The sequence below is a fragment of the Chlorocebus sabaeus genome, chromosome 15 (genome assembly GCF_047675955.1).
Source record: "Chlorocebus sabaeus isolate Y175 chromosome 15, mChlSab1.0.hap1, whole genome shotgun sequence".
Classification (NCBI taxonomy): domain Eukaryota; kingdom Metazoa; phylum Chordata; class Mammalia; order Primates; family Cercopithecidae; genus Chlorocebus; species Chlorocebus sabaeus.
The window spans coordinates 60,561,898-60,587,984 of NC_132918.1; the positions used below are offsets into that span (position 1 = coordinate 60,561,898).

General features: G+C 38.8%; 1 protein-coding gene across 1 annotated transcript in view; it reads right to left on the minus strand.

Moving 5' to 3' along the window:
* LOC103241700 (collagen alpha-4(VI) chain-like) overlaps nt 1–26,087 on the minus strand; it is a 94,671-nt gene that overhangs the window by 25,758 nt on the left and 42,826 nt on the right. Inside the window, exons 16-29 of the mRNA XM_008009171.3 lie at nt 25,815–25,877; nt 25,394–25,459; nt 19,201–19,254; nt 19,048–19,083; nt 15,410–15,472; nt 13,396–13,458; nt 12,240–12,302; nt 11,676–11,738; nt 9,312–9,362; nt 4,946–4,981; nt 4,779–4,841; nt 3,438–3,500; nt 2,233–2,268; nt 876–912 (exon numbers count right to left, since the gene is read on the minus strand). Of these exons, the coding sequence (XP_008007362.3) occupies nt 876–912; nt 2,233–2,268; nt 3,438–3,500; nt 4,779–4,841; nt 4,946–4,981; nt 9,312–9,362; nt 11,676–11,738; nt 12,240–12,302; nt 13,396–13,458; nt 15,410–15,472; nt 19,048–19,083; nt 19,201–19,254; nt 25,394–25,459; nt 25,815–25,877 (757 nt within the window). The remainder of the gene's footprint in view (nt 1–875; nt 913–2,232; nt 2,269–3,437; nt 3,501–4,778; nt 4,842–4,945; nt 4,982–9,311; nt 9,363–11,675; nt 11,739–12,239; nt 12,303–13,395; nt 13,459–15,409; nt 15,473–19,047; nt 19,084–19,200; nt 19,255–25,393; nt 25,460–25,814; nt 25,878–26,087) is intronic.

The following is a 26,087-nucleotide window of genomic DNA, read 5'->3' on the forward strand; positions in this document are numbered from 1 at the left end:
TGCCTGTGTCCTTTGCTTATATTGCAAATTATTTTTTCTGACTTTTCTGTTTACTTTTGACTTCATGGTATCCCTCAATGTAAAAGGGTTTTAACTTTTTATATGGTCAACTCTGACACTCTTTTAATTCATAATCACACTGATGATATTATTCTTTATGATTCTGAGGGAAAAAAATTCCAGAATCTCCCTGAACAGCCACTGGATGGGAACAGAGAGAACATAGAAGGGTTAGGGTAAGAAAGGCAGGATGATTGTAGAGAAAACTCAAACTTCCAAACCAAGCAATTTGCCAAATCAACATTCTCGCCCCATGGCCGTTAGTAGATAAACGTACACATTCTAGGACACAAATATCCTGGAATGCATTCAACATAGTAAATAAATTCCAACTTGGGGATGTGACAAAACATTACTTAAGATTGGATTCTTCATAATTCCATTTTTCAAACACAACTGTAACTAAAATAAGACAGATTTCTTCTCAAAGGGTGACTATTGATCCCTCTTATTTAAAAGGGTTACATAAGAAGAACAAAGCTCCTCTGTTTTGTTTTGTGATAAGAAGCAGCGAGATGTAGGCACACAGGTGTGCAGTTACAACATCTCCTGGGGCACAGCGCTGCTCAGTGGAGCTTCTCTTCATTGTTGAGATGGCATGCTCTCAATCCATTTTATTTCTGAGACCACACTGGGAAAGACTACTTACCTAAAGGGGAACTGAGCCCACTGTATGAATTTATAAGAGCCTTTCACAATGAATAAGGCATCTTCCAAACCTCAGCCAAAGCCTCAGGTGACTTACGCCCCTAATCCGTAATCCGTCCCCAGCTCATGCCACTGGCTCCTTTTAGGCCTTTTTCAAAACAACTTACGGCAGTTTTCACGTGTGAAATCAACAATTTTGCAAGGCTGTTAAAAAGATGTGGGAAAACAGGAAAAAGGAAAAAGTATTTAACTTGAAGCATATTTTTATTCACACTTGTCACTTAGGAATGTCATATGGATGTTATCAGTGCCTATCTGAAGCTTTTTAATCTACAACAGAAAACCCCAAAATTGTCAGAGCAGATGAGACTATTCTACAATGACATTTCTAAATCCAGTCGATATTTTAAAAGATTTAAAAGATGTGCATGCAATATAGTGCCCATACTTTTGGAGACAGGTAGATAAGGGGTACCCATTTTTAAATCTGCCTTACAAAGTAATGGAATCAAACCTGATTTTGAAGAAGTTGAAATCAAAGAATCTCAGCAGAGAATGCACGGAAATGCCTTCAATTCTTGGCACTCTATATTATAGTAGCAATTCCTATATCACTTCTTTAGAATGACTGCCAAGACAGGCACTCCTAACACCTCACCTAGTCATTATGCTTCTTTCCTTTGATCCCTTCCTATCTGTTCTGTTCTTCCCTCCATCCCAGACCTCATCACTTCCTGCTCCTCAGTTGCCTCCACACCCTCCACCCCCTGCCTAATAGTATTTTTGTACTTGGGAGATGAAACACTATCATAACTTTTGAGACTGTTTTCAAGTGTTCCATGAAACACAAAAACCTGTGCTATACAAAAGTCTGTGTGTGGGTTTATAAATACTTTATAAGCAGTTTTTGAGCTTTACAAAAAGTCACATTACAGAAAGGTAGTAGCCTCAAAGTCTTTTCTTTTTTTAACATCAACTAGTGTTGCTCCAAAACATCCCAATTCCCTGCTGGATTTAAAATATCATTCTACTATTTTTATTTGACTTGGTGATAACATTTCAAAGTAAAGTCTATAAACTTAAAGTACTAACAGAATTTGTAAGAGGAAAAAACTAAAGAATCTTTAAGATTAACAGATTTCTATTTTGTGAAAGTGGAAAGCTTTGTGTTCTAAGAAGAATAAAGTTTTGGCTGGGTGCAGTGGCTCATGCCTGTAAAATCCCAACACTCTGGGAGGCTGCAGCAAGTGGATTACTTCAGGTCAGGCGTTCAAGATCAGCCTGGCCAACATGGTGAAACACTGTCTCTACTAAAAATACAAAAATTAGCCAGGCATGGTGGCACACGCCTGTAATCCCAGTTACTTGGGAGGCTGACGTAGGAAAATCTCTTGAACCCAGGCGGTAGAAATTGCAATAAGCCAAGATTGCATCACTGCACTCCAACCTGGGCGACAGAGCGATATTCCACCTCAAAAAAAAAAAAAAAAAAAAAAAAAATTTGGAATTAAAATCTTCACCTACCGTCATTTCTACCAAACCTCTGGGGCCCTTGATACCCTGGAAAGAATGGAAACTTGAGTTTAAAATGCAAAATTTTGAGATCCAACACATCCTTCTACGGAGTTGGCAAAATAACTCCACCACACTACATAGACCATCTTCTGTCCTTCACTCCCAGCCCCAGAGTTCTGTCTGACTCCTTTAAGAAGTGCCTAAGAAGTGTATCCAAGACCTCTGAGTCCAGAAGGCCTAGACAGAAACACTTTTAGAGGACCAGGTCATTTTGAAACCATAGCTTAGGATCACATTCAGAAAAAGGGCTATCCCAGATCCCAGGACCATTCATCAATAGTTCTAAAGTAGACCCCAGTTCCTCCCTTATCTTCTCTTCAGGCCATCCAGCACCACCCTTTTTCTGCCCTGATACTGAACAAGAAGTCTTCTCTGCAAACCTTCAGATTAGAGCTTCATGGCTCCAACCTCTGGGAGTCTAGAGATCATTGTTCTTATTTAGAATCTACAAGGTTATAATTTGTGACCTCAGGCAGGTCACTATAATTATCTCAGCATCTCAGACTTTGTTTCCTCTTCTGTAGAAATACTATGAATGGTCCTTTTAGCACTAAAATTTTTATTTTCTGACTTTGTCACACCTCTCCAGTAAACCCTAGACTGCAGTGAGACCACCAGGTTCAATCCATGGCTGACCTACTGTGCCATCCCTCGTGGATTGATAGTCTGGCCTCCTAGGACAAGGCATAGAGCAGAAGAATCATAGCCTCAAAGTCTTTCCTTTCATATCAAATGATGTTCCAGGGAATTTTAAAAATATTCATGGACTTGCAACATTGTTAGTTAAGATTATATAAATACTGTATTTTGTTAGGCTTTCCTGCTGGTTTTTGCATAAATATTGTTGCTCATCTTGTTTGCAATGATAAACTCACTCTCCAGTGAGTTTTATGAATCATTTTATTTATTTACACAGGTTCATAAATCTCCAGCCACTCTAATATCTTCCCCATGTTCAAGTAAAAATATATATTGAATAGATATACTGTATAACGACTTGAAGCTAATATGCTGTAGGAAAATTTGCCCCATTCTCTATGTCAATCCCACTGTATATCCCAAATGTTCATTTCTTAAGAGATGCCTCTTATCAAATCTTTATTTATTTTTATACAACAGTTGAAAACAAAAGGAAAAAGAAGGGTACATGTTACCATTTGTCCTGGTGGGCCTTGGTAACCTAAAGTTCCAACTAATCCAGGAAAGCCAGCATTACCCTAAAAAAAGACCAAGCCAGAAGAATAAGATTCCTCCTTGATTACAACCATCAGATCCACTTTGATATGTTATTATTCCTAATACCAATGAGTCTGCTATTGACCAGTTAGTTTATAAACTATATCTCTGTGGGATAAGACATGGAGAATAGAAAGAGAGGGAGGTCATTTTATGGGAACCATCCAAATTCCCCCCCATATGCTCAACCTCAGTCATGCATATGTGTACATACACACACAAATACACACTTCTAGATAGATCGTTAAAAGATGACTCAATACACTCCGTTGAGTCTTGAGGTTATATAATAAAAATAATGCAGGACGTCTACATTAAGGGCCTGACATCAGGAAAAAGGAAAAATTTCCCTACCACCTTCTGATTCTTAGTGTTTCAGAAAAGGCACATGGTGGCCATAGGTTCACTGCTCATCTTCCAAGTATTTGAAATGACACAGTGTTATCTAAATACAGTGAATCCTTTATCTTTTTTTATTTGAAACTAGAAATAAAAGTTAGTTGATTAGAGCAACCATAGCCAGCAGCAAGCCAAGTTAGGCACAGATCAAATATTTCTTTACGTCCTTGCCAATGTATGAAAATACTAATTCTTGAGTACCTAGAAAACATACATTCTCTTTCCTTTCCTCTTTCCTGCAGTAAACACTAGTCCATTTCCTAGAAGACCTTGGTGTCTAACAATGATCAACTAAACATTACCAAGATGTTAGGTATCCACAGGCTTACTCTTTTCAAAAAGAGCTGCCAGTGATTGTGGCCATTCAAGGCTGACTGTTCAGAACATAAAGGAATTGGTTTTTAATTGGAGACTGTATAAAGCACAGTGGACTCAAAGTCCACCAAGATGGCAACTACATTCTCAAGAATCTTTTCTAAAAATAGCAAGAGAAAGTTAAGGCTTGGAAGAATCCTAAAGAAACAGCAATGTTTGCTCAACAGCTAAAACAATATCCTTCCACCTGATGTCTAGACTTACCAAAGACAGAGGTGCTCCCAAACTTGGTTTTAAAAGCTTGGTATTGTAAAACCAAAACTCCCAACTTGGATTTTCTGTTGTTATGGCTTGGTAAACTGTATTCGTATTCAGAAGATAAATGAGAGTGGGATTAAGTGGGGAGTAGGATAGCCAAAGGAAGGTGTGGAATGAGCATTGACTGAGCAGGAATAGGCTTCCTGCTAAGAAGTCCTAACCCAGTGAAAATGTACTTCCGTAATGATATAGGCTTCTGTAGATCTTAGGAAGTCTCTGATTCTTACCCTCTTCCCTCTTATTCCCTTTGCCCCCTTTTCTCCTTGTTGGCCCGGGTCACCATCTTCTCCCTTAATAGAATCAAAAGCAGAATTTTGAGTGTAAAGAAAAACAAGCACAAACAAATGACACATGCTGCCTACCAGTTGCCAGGCCCAGAAATATATCTTCTTACTTGGACACCAGGATAGCCAGGGAATCCACGTTCACCCTAGTGCCAGAAATGAGATAAAGTCTTGCTTAATATCATGTGATTAAGAAATTTCCTTGACATGCCTTGGGGGAAAAGAAGACACTATAATCCAGGTTCACCCCAGTGTCAGAAATGAGATAAGGTCTTGTTTAATGTCATCTGATTAAGAAATTTCCTTCACATGCCTTGGGGAAAAAGAAGACGCTATAATTTTGAGGAAATACACTCAAAACAAGTGCCAGGAAAAACAACTATAGCAACAGTTGTTATCTTGAGCTGCTCTCAAGTGGCCATATTTCATATCTCTAATTCAACATGAAACAACTCATTAATAATTTTTACAAATTTCCCCCCTCTCTAGTATATTGTGTAATGAAACTTCTTCTGTAGGGCATTTTTATCTCTCAGCTTAAATAACCTGAGGTTTAATCCAACAGAAACCAAGTGCGAGGGCACCACATTGAGTGTTGGGAAGCAGGTGCTCATTGTCAGAACCAAAGGCATACTACAAAGCAATCATTCATTCAACAAATATCCATTTGCATGTCCTATCTTCCAAGCACTCCTCTAGGCACAGGAAATTCAGCAGTGAACAGAACAAAGACCTTGCTCTCATGGAACTTACATACTAGAGGGGAAGAAAATGAACAAAGAAATATATAACATGTGAGAAACAGATCAATGTTATTCCAGAAAGGGGATTAAGGAATAAAGAATTATGTGTATCAAAGGATGAGGAGGCACTATTTTATATGAGGTAGTCAGGCAAAGCCTTTTTATAAAGGTGGCATTTGGGTGAAGACCAGCATGAAGTGAGAAAACAAGCAGACTTCTGGGAGAAGAGCATTCCAGGCAGAGGGAGGAGTATGTGGAAAAAAAAAAAAAAAACCCTGAAGTAAGAGGAAGAGTATGTGCTGCCATGTTTGAGGAACACTGAAGCAGAATGGAGCGAGGAGGGCAGGCAAGAGGAGATGAAGTCAAAGAGTTCACAGAGACCACATTGTATAAATTCTTATAGGCCATGTTAACAGTGGGTTTTATTTTGAGTGACATGGAGAATGACAGAAGGGCTTTGAATAAAGGAATGACTTGATCTGACTATGTTTTTAAAGATGTCTCTAGCTGATGCATGGAGAACTAACTATATGAGGCAAGGGTGGAAGCAGAGACACCAGTTCAGTGGCTATTGCAATAACACAGATGGAAAATTATGTTGGCTTGATCCAGAGGGTGGCAGTGCAGTTATGGGAAATGATAAAATGCTGGTTGTACTTTGAAGATAGACTTACCACTATTTCTTGATGGATTAAATGTGGGAGTGAGAGAAAAAGATTTATCAATGACAGCTGCAAGTGTCTGTCTTGAGCAACTGCATGGATGAAGTTTCCAGTCCCTGAGATAGGAAAGGCTGGAGGAGGGGCAGGTTTTTAAGGGAAACAGTTTTGGCTGACTGGATATTTGATAATATTAAAGGATTATTATTAATTCTTTGGTGTAAGAATGGTATTGTGGTTACATTTTTAAATAATCTTTTAAAGATGCAACCTGAAATGTCTATGCATGGAATATATGTCTATCTTGAAGTAAATCCCATATATCACATGACCTACAGTAGGTGAACATATGTAGAGGTTCTCTCCTCACTCTTATTTTCTTAATGAAATACGAAGCATGATCATCTGCTTTAAATATGGACGACAAAGCAGATCTTGGAGGTTTGAGGAGGAAGGAAGGGTATGAAATCAGCATGGTGGGAGGATAAGTGAGTGGGAGTATAAATAAAACAAAACAAAATTGGCCAGGGGTTGTTCATTGTTTGGATTAGGTGATGGGAACATGGGGTGAGGAAGGAAAGTGTCATTATACTAGTCTCCACTTTTATTTATTTTTGAATTTTTCTGTAATAAAAGGTTAACAAACAAAAAAACTAGAAGAAATGTGTTTGGGGACATGCCGATTTTAAGATGCCTGTTAGATGACCAAGTGGAAATATTTTTAGAGTTTGGGATATTGGTCCAAACTGGAGAAATAAAGTGGAGATAACAGGATAGATGGTTATTGATGACATGGAACTGGATTTCCCCAAGAAATGCCACCTGAGAGGTGAGTAAAGAAGGAAGAAGGTATGAGAATAGAGCTTTGAGTCTTCCAATACTTAAAGGTCAAGAACATCCAGAAGATCTAGCAAAGCAGGATGAGAAAGAGAAGACAGTGAAAACCAGGAAAATAGAATGTACTGGAAGTTGAGTGAGGGAAAAAATCAGGAATAAACCCATGATCAATCTGTCAAATGCTGCTGAGAGATGGAGCACAATGAGGGCAAAGAAGTGACCGTTGAATTTAGCAACATGGGGTTTACCTCAACTAAAGCAGATGTAGTTGAGTGGGGAGGGTCAAGAAGTGAAGGCTCAAGTGTCAGTTTTTCAACCTCAGCGCCACTGGTATTTTGGGCCTGATGGTTCTTTGTTGGGAGGGGCTGTCCTGAGTATTGTAAGATGTTAAACAGCATCTCTACCCAGGAGATGCCAGCACTCTCTCCTTGAGTTCTGACAACCAAAACATCTCCAGACATTGTCAAATGTCCCCTGGAGGGCAAAATGTCCCCTGTTGAGAAGCACTGGTATAGACTGCTCCTTCAGTGAGTTTTCCCCAGGGGGAAAAAAAAAATGGACGGAGAGCCTCGGAAAGCAAAAGGGAGTGAAATCCAGTCTAGGAGGCAAGGATTAGTCTTAGATAAGACTGTGGACCCTCGTCCATAGCAGTAGGAGAGAGGGCAGGGTGTATGGGTACAGAGGCAAGTAGGTTGGCCTACTTGGTGGTGAACATTTATAGAGGTTCTTTTCTCACTGCTTCAATTTTGTTCATGAAATAGGAAGCCATGATCATCTGCTTTAAGTATTGAAGACAAAGCAGATTTTGGAAGTTTAAGGAGAGAGGAGAGGGTGTAAAATAGTCAATTCAGAGAGAAGGGGAGTGAACAGATTAAGAAAATGTAGTCAACTGGTCAATCAGCATTTTAAATGTCCATTACATCTTGGACATTTAAAATGAGGCCATTACATCTTACAAAGAAAAATTCATGCAAATATGGACTGAATCTGTGTTCCATAATGTTAGCTGTATCACGATAAACAAAAACTACCCTTGTGCTTAGCTCCAAATTGACATGTAGCCCAAACAATGCACATTTGAATTCTACCCAGAATTTGCCTGCTATGCAAACTTGCCCAAAGCAAAGAAAAATTTAGTTTACCTGGATGGGATTTCAAGGGACTAGCTTCCACATTCAGCTCTGCCTCTAACTAGCTGTGCGACCATAGGCAAGTTATTTCACTTCTCTAAGCCTCAATTTTCTGAAATGTAAATTGACAAAGCTAAGCTAGATGATCACTGAGGTTACCCATAGCCCATCATTCCATAGTATTTACTGAGAACTTACTATGTTTGAGGCATTTTTCTGCTCAATAAAATGGCAGTGGTGCCATCTTGCAGCCACAGGGAAACAAGAGAATTGGAGAGAAGCCAGCCCAGAATCCTGACATCATTAAGCAACTAAGCATCACTAAACATCCTAGTGATTTCTTATTTTGTGAGGCAATACATGTAACTTGAAGACTAAAGCATCCAGAATAACAGTGGGTATTAAGATTTGATTTGCTCAACAAGTTCCATGTGACCTCCATGCTTTAAGACCTGTCAGTGACCAATTAACTACATATTAAAATACAAGCTGCTTATGAGAGTGGCACTCATTCATTCAAATACACTTATTGAGCACCTACTCTCTGCCAGACTCAGTTCCAAAAAAACAAAAGTGCAATGCTACTGTCAGGTTTACAGCCTGGGGGATACAAGAACAAATTATAATACAACCTTGACAGAAAGGAGCTACTGCAGAAATATGAACATGCTTTAAGAACACAGAGTATAGGACAGCAAATTCTGTCCAGGGAAGACCAAGGCTGCTTCCACAAGGAGAAGTTGGTACTTGAGCGGGTCTTAGAAAATGAGTAAAAATTGACCAAGAGATGGAGATCAGGAAGCACATTCCAAATGAAAACACGAGCGTTTGTAAAGGCAAGGAAGTTGAGAAAGGGTCTGGCACTCCCAGAGCTGAGGTGGGAATATCTGATATATATGTGGAAGATGAGAGAAGAAATTTGACTTTTAAATAAGTGAGCTACAAAATCAATTTTTACTTTTTAGGGAGGGAGCTCTGGTGGCCAAAACATTTTGTAAATATGTACAAACTGTTCCTGGCATACAACTTGGAAAATAACACTTATTTTAACAAAATAAAATAAAACTATAGTCCTTAGTTCAGAATGTCCTGTAAGGTTACCCTCACCTTTGTTCCTTTTCTTCCTGGATGTCCATATCCATCAGAACCAGGAAGACCCTAAGAAAATGACATATAAGATGAATTGTAGAGTCATGCAGACCAACACTTGGTTGATAATAGTATCTGAACCCTTGGGTAAATCAACAATGCAAAGAAGTAGGGATAACAATGGGGCTTGATGGAGATTGGGAGACTACCTTCATAGGACAAATACTCAGATTTGGAGAAATCTTTGAAAGACCACAATAGAAGGAAGTTTTTAGGGTTTTTAAACCCCCATCTGTACATCAGCAAGATGATACCTTGGTTGTAGGAAGCTATACACAACTGTACAAAGTTTCCCTTGGGCCAAACTTGCTTTCCTTGTAAGATAAAGTAAAATAGAAGCTTTAGAATTGGTAAATCATCAGACAAAAGCACAGACTTTGGAGAAAAAGATTGGAATATAGGCAATATAGTTTAGTGGTTAAATGTACAGACTATAAACCCAGACAGACCCGAATTTTTATTCCAGTTCCAATGTTAGTTGTTTGAGTCATCCTAGGGAAGTTGCACAACCTCTATAAACTTCAGTTTCCTAATCTGTAAAATAGGGATAATAGTATCATCTGCATTGTATACTTGTTGGGAAGATTGAGATTGTGTATGAAAAGTGCTTAGCACAATGTCAGGTACAGAGGCAGTACTTGATAAATGGTAATTAGTCTGCTGCTGGTGGTAGCAGTGGTAGTGATGGTGTCGGCAGGAGGGCAGTAACAGTAGTGGTGCTGATAGTAATAATGAAGGTGGTGGTGATGATGGTAGTGATAGTGGTAGCAATGGTGATTGATGATAGTGATGGTGATGGTAATGATGGTGGTGGTGGCAATGGTGATGATGGTGTTGGTGGTAGTCGTGATGGTGGTGGTAATAATGAGGATGATGGTGATAGTGATGGCTGTGGTGGTGGTGATGATGACAATGGTGATAGTGATAGTGGTGGTAATGATGGTAGTGGTGGTGGTGGTGATGGTGATGGTAGTGATGGTGATAATGGTGATAGTGATGGTGGTGATAGTAATGATGGTAATGGTGGTATTGATGGTGATGGTGGTGATGGTGATGGTATTGATGATGCTGGTAATTGTGATGTTATTGCTGAAGATATTGATGATGGAGGTTGCAGTGGTGGTAATGATGATAATCATGAAAATGATGATACTACAAGGAGCTTAGCATCTGTGTAGACAGATAATGAGCTTCCTGTAATAAAGAGTAAATTCAAAACCTTATAGGTGTTTTATCTGAATGAATAAAGAATTCCCCTACCAGGTAGATCAGTTGAGAAGAAAAATTAAAAATTTGAAGACACAAAAAGATTCCTATGGTCTAAACAGGAAAGTCTGAAAGACTAGAAAAGAAAGAAAAATAAGAGAAAGAAGATCGCCAAAAATGAATTATTGGCAGGGGCTGGTGGGGGTGATAATGAAGTTTATTTGCTGTTACTCCATCTTCTCCTTGCTGAAGGATGTGCAGAAACTCCAGCATCTGCAACCCCCAAGACCCAAACTCTAATTTTGGAGATGTCTGTTGAAAATAGTCATAAAATAGCTAACTTGTTCTCCTGTTCACGGTGATAACTAAGGTAAAAATGCATAACCCTGTGTTTGAAAGTGTTATTTTGTAGAAGGAAGTCTTTTATGATCTTTGGTCTCCAAAGATTATTTCTATGCTCTGAATAATCAAACCCATACTCTTAAAAGTTTGCTGATCTGGCTCTCTTATTTGTTGCCCTGGAAAAAAAAAAAAATGTTTCACTGAACATCTCTGTATTCCTAAAAGGCTCAAATGCTCATAAAATATCATTGTCAAACAGATGAGAGACATTGGCACTTTGCTCTTTGATATGTGAGAAGGCAAAATAAATTCCAAGTCATCTTTGGAGTGTTAATTTATACAAGAAGTCTGAGAAACTTTGACTATTTCAATTCTTAAGAACTCTGGTGATCATGTCATATTTGTAACCACGAGTTTAACTCATCAAGAATATTAAAATTTTGTGTTCACAGCAATGATGTTAAAGCCATTTCAATTTATTACATCAAGTTGATGCCATTTTTGTTTATTAAACCTTTTTTTCATAATTTCTTACTGGAATCTAAAAGACACTTTAATGCTGTGGTAGATGACTCCATCAAAATTTGTCTTGGTGCACACTGAGATTTTTCAGACTATATCTCCCTGATTTGCCTGATTTCTTGTCTCTGGTATCTATATTCTGAACTAAATAAAAGTGGTTTCATACATTTAAAAAGTTAGAATTTTATGTAAAATAAGAACAAATGGCAAACAAATTTAATCAAGAGTCCAAAACAGAGAAACTGGACTTACAGGTTGCCCTCTTGGTCCTTGTCGACCCTGTGGGCCTCTTTCTCCTGCATCACCAAGCTCTCCCTTTTATTATAAAGAGAAAAGATCAAATTAATTTTCTTCTGTGAGATTATGCAATTTTGTGTCATTTTCCTCAGAGATTTTACAGTCACTGTTTTCAAGTTTTGGTAGCATACCATACAGCCTAAGGAAAACACTTTTCTCTAGGCTTTGTTAAATATGAATAACAAACAGAGATAGTCACAATTTTGGTTCTGCAAATTAGAAACACCAGGTATGTAACATCAATTACAGAATTTTATATTACTATGGCTTTTTCTAAATTTGGATGTGCACATTTATATTTGTGGTTAATCCATATGTATATCTATCTGTTGATACATCTTTGTCTACTTATACATGTGATTCATTTTTCTATATGTATGCCTTGCCTTCAGTCAATAGAATCACCAACCTATCAGAAATGTATGCTGGAAATGATGATATAAGTAAAGATTTGCTTAAGAAAACCCAAGGGGTTCTCCCAAGCTACAATCAAGAAAGAGCGGGTTCTCTGACATTTACCTTCACTCCTCTTGGTCCAGCTTTTCCTTTTGAACCCTTTGGCCCTGGAGGCCCAGGATTCCCCTGAAACAAGATCAAGGCCAAAATCACCACTAGGGCCACAAAGTTAACTGTCTGTCTCTCTTGTTATTATTGAAATAGTCTGTAACTGGAATATGCTCATGAATCACCTTAGAGATGGAAGCTTAGCCTTTAATATTTAATACAATTAATTAATTCTATCCTCCAACATACAAAATGCATAATATGCACACTTACACTATGGGCTGGGGGATTGGGATAGGGGAGCAGGAGGCCACATCTACCACATACTGAGAATTGAAGGAATCATTTCTATGCGACAGGGGGAAACATTATTTGATTAAGAGATTCAGAAAACAAAAGCCTAGACTTTCACCTGCTCCAAATTGAGAATATTTTCAGCTGAGATTGACAACAATATAATCAGTTATGAGGCTAGATTTTTTTTCCTGATTAAGACAGAAAAGAACAGAGCTATGGCTTTGGCCATCTTCGAGCTGCTCTTTTCAGTTTACTGATGGAGACTCATTCCTGACTCTAATCATGCTGCTCATGTTTCTAAGCCATCTCAAATGCTCACTTCCTCAGGAAGCCACTCTAATCATCGGTCTCAATCTATCTGAGCATCTTATGAATCATAAGACATTCCCCCAAGATATTAGGTGTGGAGTACAGCAGGCACTAGAAAGAACCAAGTTGGAGGTCATCAGTTCAGACACTTACTATCTGGATGACAAGTCATTTAATTCCCCTTAACCTCAGCTTCCTTATCTATAAAATTGGTATAGTAATGCTTCCTTACGTATTTGTGAGGAGCAGATTCGTTACTGATACTTTTATATGGTACTATTATTTCATCTTTTACTATAGCTAAATATGAACTTGTATTACATACCCTTGAGGTTTAAACCCATATCTCATTGGTCACTATATCCCCACAACTTACCTAGAGTAGAAGGAGACACATAGCAGATGATCAATATCTACCGCATCAAATTAGCTCTTCTGGAAATTCCTGATATCCCCATATCCCGAACAAACAGTGTGGCTTTATGTTATTTATCCAGGAACACTCAGGGGTATGAATCAGCCAGTGTTAATGACTAGCTGCATGGTAGCTGTTTTACAAACCTACCTGAGCACCCACTAAGCCTTTTTGTCCAGAAGTTCCTGGTGGTCCTTGCCTTCCTCTTGATCCCTGATCCAAAGATGAAATTAAAATTCAACCAATTTTTAAAGAGTCATTTATACTCCATGTAACCACAAAATCATCTTGGATGCCAATGGAAGCACAAATTAAGGTGCCCTGACCCATCACAATCTCATTTATCAAACTTTAATCAGGGAGCATCTGCACTCTGAAGCACCCCAGAACACTCACTTCAAACTCACTCCATCTGAAGCAGAGGGTGTGAGTCCTCAGCGCCTCTATTTTTAGCAATCTCTCCAGGTGAATCTCATGAGTACTAAAGTTTGAGAATATTGCTTTTATATTTGAATTCACTCAACTAATTTTAAATCCTAAAAGGGTGGTGAGAGGGCAGCGAAGCTATTGATCTCCATCGAAGAATGAACCTTTTCCTTGTACACACAAGGGTTAAGGACAAGAGATCGTGTTTTCGATTTGATCAAGAGCCAAGGGTGCATTTAAGTGGCTTAATCTCTCTGACTACACTGCTGGGGATTTGCTCATTTTCTCTCCAATCTATTTTACTTTGCTGATTTTTGACACTTTAATATTTTTCCAGCTTTTCTGAGAAACACTTTCCTATTAGAAGTATTGATTGATCATGGCTTCTACTCTCCTAGGTGAGGTATTGACAATCATCTATTTAAATAGACCGTCACTCTCGCATCCCAGCGGGAAGGTGAGAATTAAGGAGAGGTTTTATTGATTATCTTGCTCATGGTTCCCAGCATTCCCAGCATGACTTGCTTCCCTTCCAACCAGCTGTGTAATGAAGTGGATATAGACAGGAAAGCAGGGACACAACTGTGGTGGGGGGTCCTGAGCTAGTCATCAAAAATAAAAGGGAAAAATATACATCTTTTTGTTGCTTTCCCTTCAGTTCAGATACTATTTTCCATCATAAAATAAGCACAGTCTCTAATTACACGTTGACTACCCATTTTTTTTCCCTCAGTTCCTTTAGCAAGTCTAAGAGCAGCAGATACCTTCTGAAATTATCATCTGACACTCATAGGATTTTTAATTATGGAGAATGATTCGATATGTTAGTAAAATTTATTGTTCCAAAGTTCTTCAATTTGAGTATACTTAAAAACAATTTGACTTTTAAAATAAATACATATAAGGTGTTCCAGGAGGGCTATAGAATGACAGGTTTGGGTTATGCTTAGACAACGCCAAAAGAACTGGTTGAAAGTTTAAATTTCCAGTTATCATTTGACAACCTAACAAAACCCCACTGGATGAACTTCTTGAGGGCAGGACCTTTGCCTTAATGGTATGAATGTCCCAGGTCTATTAGCAGAGTGCCCTGTGCATAATAGATACTCTGTAAACACTTTGCTGATTTTTCCTACCAAATTGAATGATGGGGGTCTCACTGTGTTGCCCAGGCTGGAGTGCCATGGCACCATCATAGCTCACTGCATCCTTGAACTCCTGGACTCAAAGTGACCGTCCTGCCTCAGCCTCCCAAGTAGCTGGGACGACAGGTGCACACAACTATGCCAAGATATGAATACAATTTTAGTAAATTAAATAATATTTGAATACACAGCTTCAGCGGCAGTAATCAAGAGCACTGATTTTGTAACTATACTGCCTGAGTTTGAATCCCAGCTTTATCACCCACTAGCTGTGTGACCTTTGTCAATTTACCTAACTTCTCCATTCCCTCTTTATTTTTCTCCTGTAAAATGAGGATAATAACCTCCCTCTCATTGAAGAATTAAATTAGTTAATACAAGTGTTTTAGGCAGTGTCTAGAACATGGAGGTCAATAAATATTAGCTATTGTGGTTTAATCTTTTCAGAAAAGGGGCTGTACAATTTTCTTTGGGAGGCCCTGGAAAGGAGACATCCAAAGCCATTCTGATTTACATCAAATTATGATCAAACAATGAAGTTAAAATTTCAAACAAATATCCTTCAGCACTAAAACCAAGCTCCCAGATACAACCTGTGAGCCTGGATACCCAAGCTCTCCTTGGTAACCCTGTTCACCGGATTCTCCAGGTACACCCTGTCAAAATAAATAAAACTTATAGTGAGTTCACCAGCCATTTTTAGTGTTCATATTGAAAGTAGCTTTTTCTGCAATATATCACTTGAAACCACAACAGAAAGATTCAAACAATATTTGACTGGTTGTGATCAATCCTCTTAGGAGATGAAGTTGAAGAGGAAATGTGGGTGTTTACACTCATCTTGGGAAAAGGCAAGACCAGATTCTTAGGGCCTTTCTCAGTCTTTACACATCTCCTTCCAATGTCTCAGCTAGTGATGGGAGCAAAAATACTTTGTTTAAATGACCCAAACTCGGCCGGGTGCAGTGGCTCAAGCCTGTAATCCCAGCACTTTGGGAGGCCGAGACAGGCGGATCACGAGGTCAGGAGATTGAGACCATCCTGGCTAACACGGTGAAACCCCGTCTCTACTAAAAATACAAAAAATTAGCCGGGTGAGGTGGCGGGCGCCTGTAGTCCCAGCTACTTGGGAGGCTGAGGCAGGAGAATGGCGTGAACCTGGGAGGCGGAGCTTGCAGTGAGCTGAGATCTGGCCACTGTATTCCAGCCTGGGCGGCAGAGCGAGACTCCGTCTCAAAATAAGTAAATAAATAAATAAAAATAAATGGCCCAAACTCTTATTTTGTGTAATAACTGGTTACTAAACAGTCCTTCCTTTTAAGATATACAGACTAAACGTTCAAGGGCGCTAAGGTCTTTTATTTCATACAAGGAAACTCAGAATGTTGATCACAGCAATAAACATGACACTCTGAGACAAAGGCACACAAAGTGCTCGAGAAAATAACAGAAAACTGGCTTTAAAACCCTACAGACCTTTATGGCAAGAAGCTAGCTCTCTAGGCAAAGGGTGAGTTGTTAAAATGATTCATTCTATAACTGATTTAATTTATCCTGCAAATTAATATTTTCATTTCTGCAGAGAAGATATGTTTTCCAAGATTGAGGATAACATCTATTTTGTGAATTGTTCTGCCTTCTTTTTCATGTTGCTCACATGTTGACTAGATTATTAATTATTCATAGATATGCAAAGAGCAAAAACTTCAAAGTCAGAATTCAATCAATATGTGGATCAATTACTTGTGCTTCATCAGTTTTTGAAACTATGCAGTACTTCTATTAATCATTCCTGTTACATTATTCCACTCTTTAAGGTTGATTTCTAGATTTATAAATATGAACCAAATTTTAAAAGGAATACAGCTAGAAATTTTGAACCAGGTTATGAAATGTGGTCTAATTTGCATATCACATTAGTGATATTCATAGTGCAACATTTATAAAAACAATATGGCTATATATAGCAATGTTCAGACTCTATCATAACTCTATGCTTATACATTTATATTAAAAGAATAATTTGAGTGGAGCAAAAGTGAAAACAAAACAAAAAAACCTATAACACACATCTCTGACGTTCTTCACATCAATTACCATGATACCCAACAAAACAGAAATTACCTAAACGCTCAATATAAGAAAGATTAGTAAATCATAGTACTTCAATAGAGTGAAATATAATGTTCTAAAATGATAATAGGGAGATTTGGAAACAGGAAAAAGCAGAATATAAAACGTTACATACACTGTAATAATCCTCTATTTTTTATACAAGAGAATAGAAAAACGTGAAAATACTGGCACAGGGGTGGTGGGTTTATGTACCTTTAAAAAAATTAATAATATTCTCAATTTTATCATCAACAGCAAATTTAAAATCTTGCCTTATTGCCAAAAAATGTATGCATCAATTTGTTTGGCATAAATATAACCTTTTCCATAAATAAACGTTTATTTAGAGTTCTACTTTATTATATGTCTTGCAAAGGCCAGCAGATCTAATTTTGTAGATAATACTGAGCCATATTTTCCCAAAGTCCAAGGAATGCTGTAATTTCGAGTTATGGGCCTATATGACCAGTGCTCCAATGTTGAGTCAACTAGCAAACCACTGACATGGTGGATAAACCCAGTTCATCCTAAAGCCTGCAAATATTTGTAATTATATCTCTTATTTTAAAAATCAACTATACTATAAGGCCATAGTCACCAAAACAGCATGGTACTGGTATAAAAATAGGCAGATAGAGCAATGAAACAGAAATAAATGAAATAAAAAATAGAAATGAAAGCCCTACTCTAAGATATTAGGATATTAGCTTCTTTTCAATCTAAATGAAACTTTATAGCAGAGTAGGGAGGAGGCAGAGAACCATACAAACTTTCCCTTTTGCATGGAAAAAAAATCGCCATGGAAACTTTCAGTGAACCTCAAGCAACCTCAGATAGCCCAGCCAGCACTCCCCTTGACCTCAAAGAGAACAATTTAAAGCCACAAAAGATAGACAAATGGGACTATATTAAACAAATATCAGAAAAGCTTCTGAACCGAAAAACAAAAACAAAATAAACAAACAAACAAAACAAAAAAAACAATGAGTGGAGTGAAGAGACAACCTGTTGAATGGGAGGAAATACATGCAAACTATTCACCTGACAAGGGACTAATACCTAGCATATACAAAGAACAAACAATTCAATTGCAAAAAAAGCAATCCCATTAAAAAGTGGGCAAAATATCTGAACTGACATTTCTCAAAAGATATACAAATGGCCAATAGGTATATGAAAAAATGTTTAACATCACTGATGATGAAAACCACAATGAGATATTATCTTATACCAGTTAGAATAGTTTTTATCAAAAATACAGAAAACGACAAATGCTAGCAAAGATGCAGAGAAAGGGATACGTATTTTTGGTAAGAATATAAGTTCATACAGTCATTATGGAAAACAATATGGAGATTTCCCAAAAAGTTAAAAATAGAACTACCATATGATCCACAAATCCCACTAATGGGTATTTATCCAAAGAAAAGAGAGTTAGTATATCAAAGGGTTACCTGCACCCCCGTGCTTATTGCAGCACTATTCACAATAGCAAACATGTGGAATCAACCTAAGTTTCCACCAACAGATGAGCAGATAAAGAAAATGTGATACATATACACAGTGAAATAATGTTCAGCCACAAAGGAGAATGAAATTCTGTTATTGGCAGCAACATGGATGGAACTAAAAGTCATTACATTGAGTGGATAAGTCAGGCACAGAAAGACAAATATCACAAATTCTCTCTCACACGTGGGTGCTAAAAAGGTTGATCTTATGAGGTAGAGAGTAGAATGATAGTTATCAGAGGCTGAGAAGGGTATTGGGGGTAGGGAGAATGAAAAGAGGTTGGTTAATGGGTAAAACATACAGTCACATAGAAGGAATAAGTTCTAGTGTGTGATAGTACAGTAGGGTGACTATAGTTAACAACAATATATTGTACATTTCAAAATAGCTAGAAGAGAATATTTGAAATGTTCTCAATATAAAGAAATAATAAATGTTTGAGGTGATAAATATCCTAAATACCCGGGTGTGATCATTATATGTTGTATGTATATATCAAAATATCACATGTACCCCATAAATACATGCAGATATTATGTATCAATAATAAATACAGTAGTCATATGTGTGGAAAAAAAAGCAACTCTTTCCAGAAAGCACTGACCTTTAATCCTGGCAGACCTCGCCTTCCTATTGTCCCCTAAGAAAAATGGAAAGCAGAGACCTTAGAGAAGGATATAAACCAATTTTCACCCCAGCCTACCATCCTCTTCCACAAAGGCAGGGGAAATACATCCCTCCAGCTGTTAACACCTACCCAAGGGCCGACATTTCCAGGTTCTCCCTGAGGTCCATCAAAATTAGAACTTCCCTGAAAAGTAAAAAATAAAGGGAAGATCATAAACAAACACCAACAAATGCTAGCAAAACTTTTTGTCCAATACAGAAGGCACTAGGTAGACGTAGCACTTAAATTCGCACCAAATTAAATTACAGATGTAGTTTCTTTGTTATGCTGACCACATTCCAAGTGTTCCATAACTCCATATGGCTAGTGACTACCATATTGGACGGCACCGACACAGGGTATTTCCATGATCTCAGAATGTTCTGTTGGTCAGTGCTCCCCAAGAAGCAAATGGCATTAAATTCTGATGTTTCCAAATATCCGTGTCGTAGGCATCTTTTCCCAGAGACTGCTCCTTTGATGACTCCTTACAGTTCACCATGCTGGGACCACAGTCACACATAGTCTCCAACAAGCCATGCTTAATATTTGAAAATATTGGCACTTCTTTTTCTACCTGTATCATTTAGGGTCCTGAGTGGCAGATAGAAACAGAAGGTAGAAAAGCGTCTCTCTGAAGACATGGGTGATCAATATATACAGATGCTGACAGAGAGAGAGAGGTTATACAGTCACAGTGAGGAAAGATTCCAGTGTTCTCACTTCTTCGGGGTCAGAAGTGGAAAAATGAGTATTGTCCAGAGAAAAAAAATGAGTCTATCTTTTAAGAAAAATTGAAACCATGTGAGATCCCAAGTAGAGGTACTTCAGATAATTATTTCATAAAGCTACATGCTAACTCAATAAGAATACAGAGATAGGGAAAGAATGTGAAATAACAGAAACAAAAACGTTTTGTGCAAAGCTGTTCACCCAACTGTTATTCATAATGGATTAAATTATGGGGAAACAATCATACAAATCCTAATTGAGGGGTGTTTAGCAAAATAACTGGTGTACACTGTCAGTGCCATGTAAACAAATAACTGAGCAAATGTGATGAAAGGGCACTGATGACACAGGACAGCTAAAGGCACCGCTTGGTCCTCAGCTGGATACTGGAACCACAGCAGCAGCCACAGAGGACATTATTGGGGTGTCATGGACTCAAGGTTTGTGTTCCCCCCCAAAATTCGTATGTTGAAATCCTAACCCCCAATGTGATGTTATGAGGAGGTGGGGCCTTTGGAAGGTGATTAGGCCATGAGGGGGGAACCCTCACAGTAGGATTAGTGCCCTTATAAAAGAGGCTTGAAGGAACACTATAGCTCTCCTTCTGCCACGTGAGGTTGCAGCCAAGAAGATGGCTATGAACCAGGAAGCAGTTCCCCACCAAACACTGAATCTTCCAGGACCTTGATTTCGGACTTTCCAGCTTCCAGGACTATGAGAAATAAATGTTTGTTATTTAAGCCACCCAATCTATTAACTCTGTTACAGTAGCCCAAACTGCCTAAGACATGGGGCAAGTGGGAAATTTTGAATATGGACTGCGCATTAGAAAATAATATTGGCCGGACATGGTGGCTCACGCCTGTAGTTGCAGCACTTTGGGACGCCGAGGCGGGCAGATCACTTGAGGTCAGGAGTTCGAGACCAGCCTGGCCAATACGGTGAAACCCCATCTCTACTAAAAATACAAAAATCAGCCAGTGTGGTGGTGGGCGCCTGCAATCCCAGCTGCTCTCAGCAGGAGAATTGTTGAACCCAGGAGGTGGAGGTTGCAGTGAGCCATTGCACTCTAGCCTGGGCATCACAGTGAGATGCCATCTCAAAAAAAAAAAAAAAAGAAGGAAAGAAAGAAAGAAAAGAATATTGTATAAATGTTTAATTTCATGAGGGTGATGATTGTATTATGTTTATATAGAAGAATATCTTTTGTCTTACTTGTTGAATATTTAGAGGCAAAGTGTCATGAAGCCTTTAATTAATCCTCGATTAGCTCAGTCACACGCACATACCCGTAAGTATTTGTATAGAGAGATATAAAGCAAATATAGCTAAAGGATAAAAATTGGTGTTTAGACTTATAACTACATTTTTCTGTAGATTTGAAATTTTTCAGAATGAAGAGTTAAGATAAAAGGTAACAGGTTAATCATGGACTATTTCAACAACACAGAGAATAAAATTAAGGTAAAGAAACACTAGGGGCTGGCATGTTGCTGCTACAAACAAGTTGATTTTTCGCTCTCCTTTCACTTCCTTTCTTTCTTCCTTCCCTCCCTCCCTTCCCCTCTTTCCTTCCTTCCTTTCTACATTCCTTCTTTCTTACTTCTATTCCTTCCTTTTTATCTCTCTCTCTTTATTCCATACAAGGGAATGGATACAGGCTGCCAACTGACAGTACCCACAGCCTCCACCATAAGTGAGCTGAAGGCAAACCGAGTTCTACTAAATACTGAAAGAAAATGTAACCCACTCCTTCTGAAGGAACTGAGGGTGCTGACGATGGACACTGTGTCCCATGTAAAGCGCACCAAATACCACATGTTCTCACTTATAAGTGGGAGTTAAATCTTGTGTTCACACAGACATAAAGATGGGAACAATAGACACAGAGGACTCTGAAAGGGGAGGGGAGAAGGGGGCAAGGAGTGAAAAACTCCCTATTGGTTACTATGTTTACTACTTGGGTGACGGGATCAATAGAAGCTCAAATGTCAGCACCATACAATACACCCTTTTAACAAACCTGTACATGTATCCCCTGAATCTAAAATAAAAATGGAAATTAATAAAAAAGAAATACATAATTTTGGTGATATAGAAATATTCTACAAATTTGGACTCACGTTAAATATGGGGTTGTAACCTGCTTTTTTCACTTAATATTACATCATGGATGTTTTCCATATCATGAAATCGTCTTCTACATTATGTTTCATGGCCTAACACTAGTCCACTGTGTGGAAGAGCATTGTTTACATAAATGATCCTTTATTATTAGGTATTTAAATATTTTCAATGTTTTACTACCTTAAAAATCACTGCAATGATGATCCTTGGAGCTAAATCTTTGTGTTGCACCATGATTAGCTTCCAGATAAATTTCTAGGACTAGAAAGGGTAGATCAAATGACATACACATCTTTTTTTTTTTTTTTTTTTTTTTTTAAGACAGAGTCTCACTCTGTCACCCAGGCTGGAGTGCAGTGGCCAGATCTCGGTTCACTGCCAGCTCTGCCTCCTGGGTTCACGCCATTCTCCTGCCTCAGCCTCCCTGGTAGCTGGGGCTACAGGTGCACGCCATCACGCCCGGCTAATTTTTTGTATTTTTAGTAGAGACAGGGTTTCACAGTGTTAGCCAGGATAGTCTCAATCTCCTGACTTTGTGATCTACCCGCCTTGGCCTCCCAAAGTGCTGGGATTACAGGCGTGAGCCACCGCGCCCAGCTGACATACACATCTTAAAGCTGTGACAGACTCAGTTGGTGGCCTATCAAACAGGCCCTCCCTTCCTCTGTGCTAAGAAAATCTGTTTGGTCTTTTTAGTTTTGTTTGGGGCAACAACATACCCGGCTCCAAGGGATGAATTACGACAGGCCTAAGCCAACTGTGAGGATCCCATTTCCTTTTGTGGGAGACTTGCTTTCTCTGGATCTCTTGAAATGGGTCAAGGGCTGGTGGGGAGCACAGGGCCTATTTTAGCTAATGAGCAATAGAGAGAATATTGCTGGCAGTAATTTGATTAAAGGAAAGCCCCTTTTCTCCTGGCATTTTATGTAAAGGTGAAGACAAAAACACGTGGAGCTGCTAAACCTAGGGACCCAAGGCTGACATGCTGAGGATGGCAGTATGGGAGGAAAGGCGCCAGGTCCCTGACGACATCACTGAGGCTCAATGGGACCATCAACTGATGTGCCAAAGTTGTCATCACCTATGCCTGGGGTTATAAAACACGTGTATTAGCTAAACACTGCTAGTCAGGCTTTCTGTCATTTGTATATTTTAAAACACTAAAAAAAAAAACAACAGTAATCCTAACTAATGACTGATGTGCATTGCCTATTGCCTTCCAAAAAGGTTGTATTGATTTTCCTTCTTCCCAGAAGTGTTACTTTCTCACTTCTGACTGGCATGATTGGTTCTCCAAGCTTTCTCCAATATTAGGTATATAATAAAATTATTCTGCTTGGTCAGCAAGACTGCTTCATCAGGAAACCCTCTCCAACCAGACTGCAACATTTAATCCGCTCTTTGGTTCATATCAGAAAGGAGCGGTTGCCCCCTGAAGAGCTATCTCCCAACAGCACTTAACAGGCTAGAACAGGGGTGTCCAATCTTTTGGCTTCCCTGGGCCACATTGGAGGAAGAAGAATTGTCTTGGGCCACACATAAAATACACTAACACTAACGATAGCTGATGAGCTTTAAGAAAAGAAAGAAAGAAGGAAGGAAGGAAGGAAGGAAGGAAGGAAGGAAGGAAGGAAGGAAGGAAGGAAGGAAGGAAGGAAGGAAGGAAGGAAGGAAGGAAGGAAAGAAAGAAAGAAAGAAAGAAAGAAAGAAAGAAAGAAAGAAAGAAAGAAAGAAAGAAAGAAAGAAAGAAAGAAAGAAAGAAAGAAAGAAAGAAGAAAAAGTAAAAGAGAAGAGAAGAGAAAAAAATCTCATAATGTTTTAAGAAAGTTTACAAATTGTGTTGGGCTACATTCAAAGCCATCCTGGGCCACGTACTGCCCATGGGCAGTGGGTTGGACAAGCTTGGGCTACAATGTCAGCATCTACCAGCTGCAGGGTAATACAGCTGGTGGGAGTGATTTATGTTATGTAAGTCTATTAAAAGACTGTTTAGTTACTACCATTTTTTGGCCCAGCATGGGAGCAGAAACCAGAGGGAACACAAATGGAATATGTCACGGCACTGCCCCAGAGGGTTGCAATTTTTGTTTGCATGTACAAGTTAGGGTTCTGGTGCTCAAGGTTAACCCTTGGCTAAACTCAGTGATGGAGACCTCAGAAAGCCGTGAACATGCAGCTCTTGCTGTGGCTGCGGTGCTGTGGTGTACACAGCGCTGTACAGTTTGTTTAGAGGCTTAGGTTCCTTCCCAGCAGTAAAACCTTGAGCAAATCAGAGAACTAGCCTGAATAGACAGATCATGATGTTTCTTCTCACGACAACCACAACTCATGGAAGTTTTGAAATGGTTTCTCTATCTTCCTTCCCTCCTTCCAGATGAGTAAACTGGGGCCCACATGGGTTAAGGGTTGCTGTCCTGCTGCTCCCTTAGCTCAATTCCGTAGCCAATTAAGTGGCTATTCATGGGGCTGTCTGATGTCAACTCACAGGAGAGGGTCTCAACAGGAAACCCTCTCAATGGGGTTTGTCCAAAACAACTGCAATTAACAACAGGATGAGATTCTTGCAGCAAGTCATGCTGGTTTTCTCACAAAGCAACATAATAATGACCTTGTTATAAACGGTATTTAACTCAGGCTCTAGACATATATAAAAGGAATGCAAACTAGCTAGAGAAGAGAGCCTGTGTCCTTTGAGCCTATAGTTTTGTCAAAGGATGAAAAACTGGAGTTCAAAGTAATAGAGGTTCCTCTCCAACTGCAAACATTTTGCTATGCAGACCTCATGCTTGGAAATTAGGAAAGATATGAGGACTGAAGCACTTGGGTTATTTTAGTCATTTTTCAGAATCATACATTTTAATGCCTAGGACATGAAAATCTAAAACTGGCTGCCAAGAAGTTAACATCGATCAAAGTTAACAAGTCTTTTTGCTTCTGTGATGTCTTCTATCACAATGCTTCTAGTCTTCAGAACTAGACAAGGATTTCACCTTAAAAAATGGCTAATACCCAGTTCACATCAATCAGCACTGCCTGTGACAGAAAGCAAGCCAGCACTGTAATGACCTGGAGTACCTTTTAAATCAATACATCATTATAAAGATAGAGAATTTAGGAACTAGAAATATCTTAGGCATTATTGAGTCTGGTGCTTTCATTTTGGAGATGAGGAAACCAAGGACAAAGGGTGTAATGTTGTAGGAGATAGGATTCGTATAGAAAAAAAACAAAAACCTATGAATTAAGTATGCAAGGACGAGGATGTCAGTGGAGACTGGCATTCAGAGCTTCTATCTCCATAGACAGTGGATTCCCACAGGCTTGCTCTCTGGTTTTTTATGCTGATCCTACCAGAATGCCCAAGTCTTCTGCCCCAGCTAGCATCTGTTCCCAGGTAGCCCCCCAAGGAAACAGACCTTCTTACCTGATGCCCACGCCTTCCTTTTTCTCCCTTAGGGCCTTGGACATAGCTATTAGTTCCAGGATCCCCCTGAGAAAATAAAGGGTTCATTACCTCAAATGGACAGAAAAGAAAAGAAATTATAGGAAGAATTATTTATAACAAAACAAAACAAAAAAATAAGGTACAACTAAAGTGGACCCTTTTTATTATCTGGACCTGCTCAAAAATCTCAGACATTTAATGCCATTAAAATTCCAGCCTTTTTAAGAACTCAACTTTTCTGTAAGTTTTTCCCTCAAATCTCTTATTTGTTGCAATACTAAGATAAGGTGAGCAGATGCTTTATTAATGAATAATTAATTGCTCTTTGCCTTTGTACCATGAGCAAACAGTTCTCCTGTCCCTGGATTTAAAGCAGCAGAAATCCCCCAACATCACTCACAGGATCTCCCCTTAATCCAGGCTCTCCACGCTCTCCAGGTTGTCCTGGCGGTCCCGTCAAGCCCTTAAATCACAAAAAAAAAAAAAAAAAAAAGTGTCACTTTAAAAAATTACATATTGCCTAGGGAGAAGAGAACATTAAGAGGGAAAATAAGAATCAAATGAAAAGAGCAACTTAGTACCTGAATTTTAAAGCATTCACTGCCAAGAAGGTGAGATTGAAAGGTAAAGAAGGACATACTTTTACTGGCTATCTGCCACATGCTTGGACCTA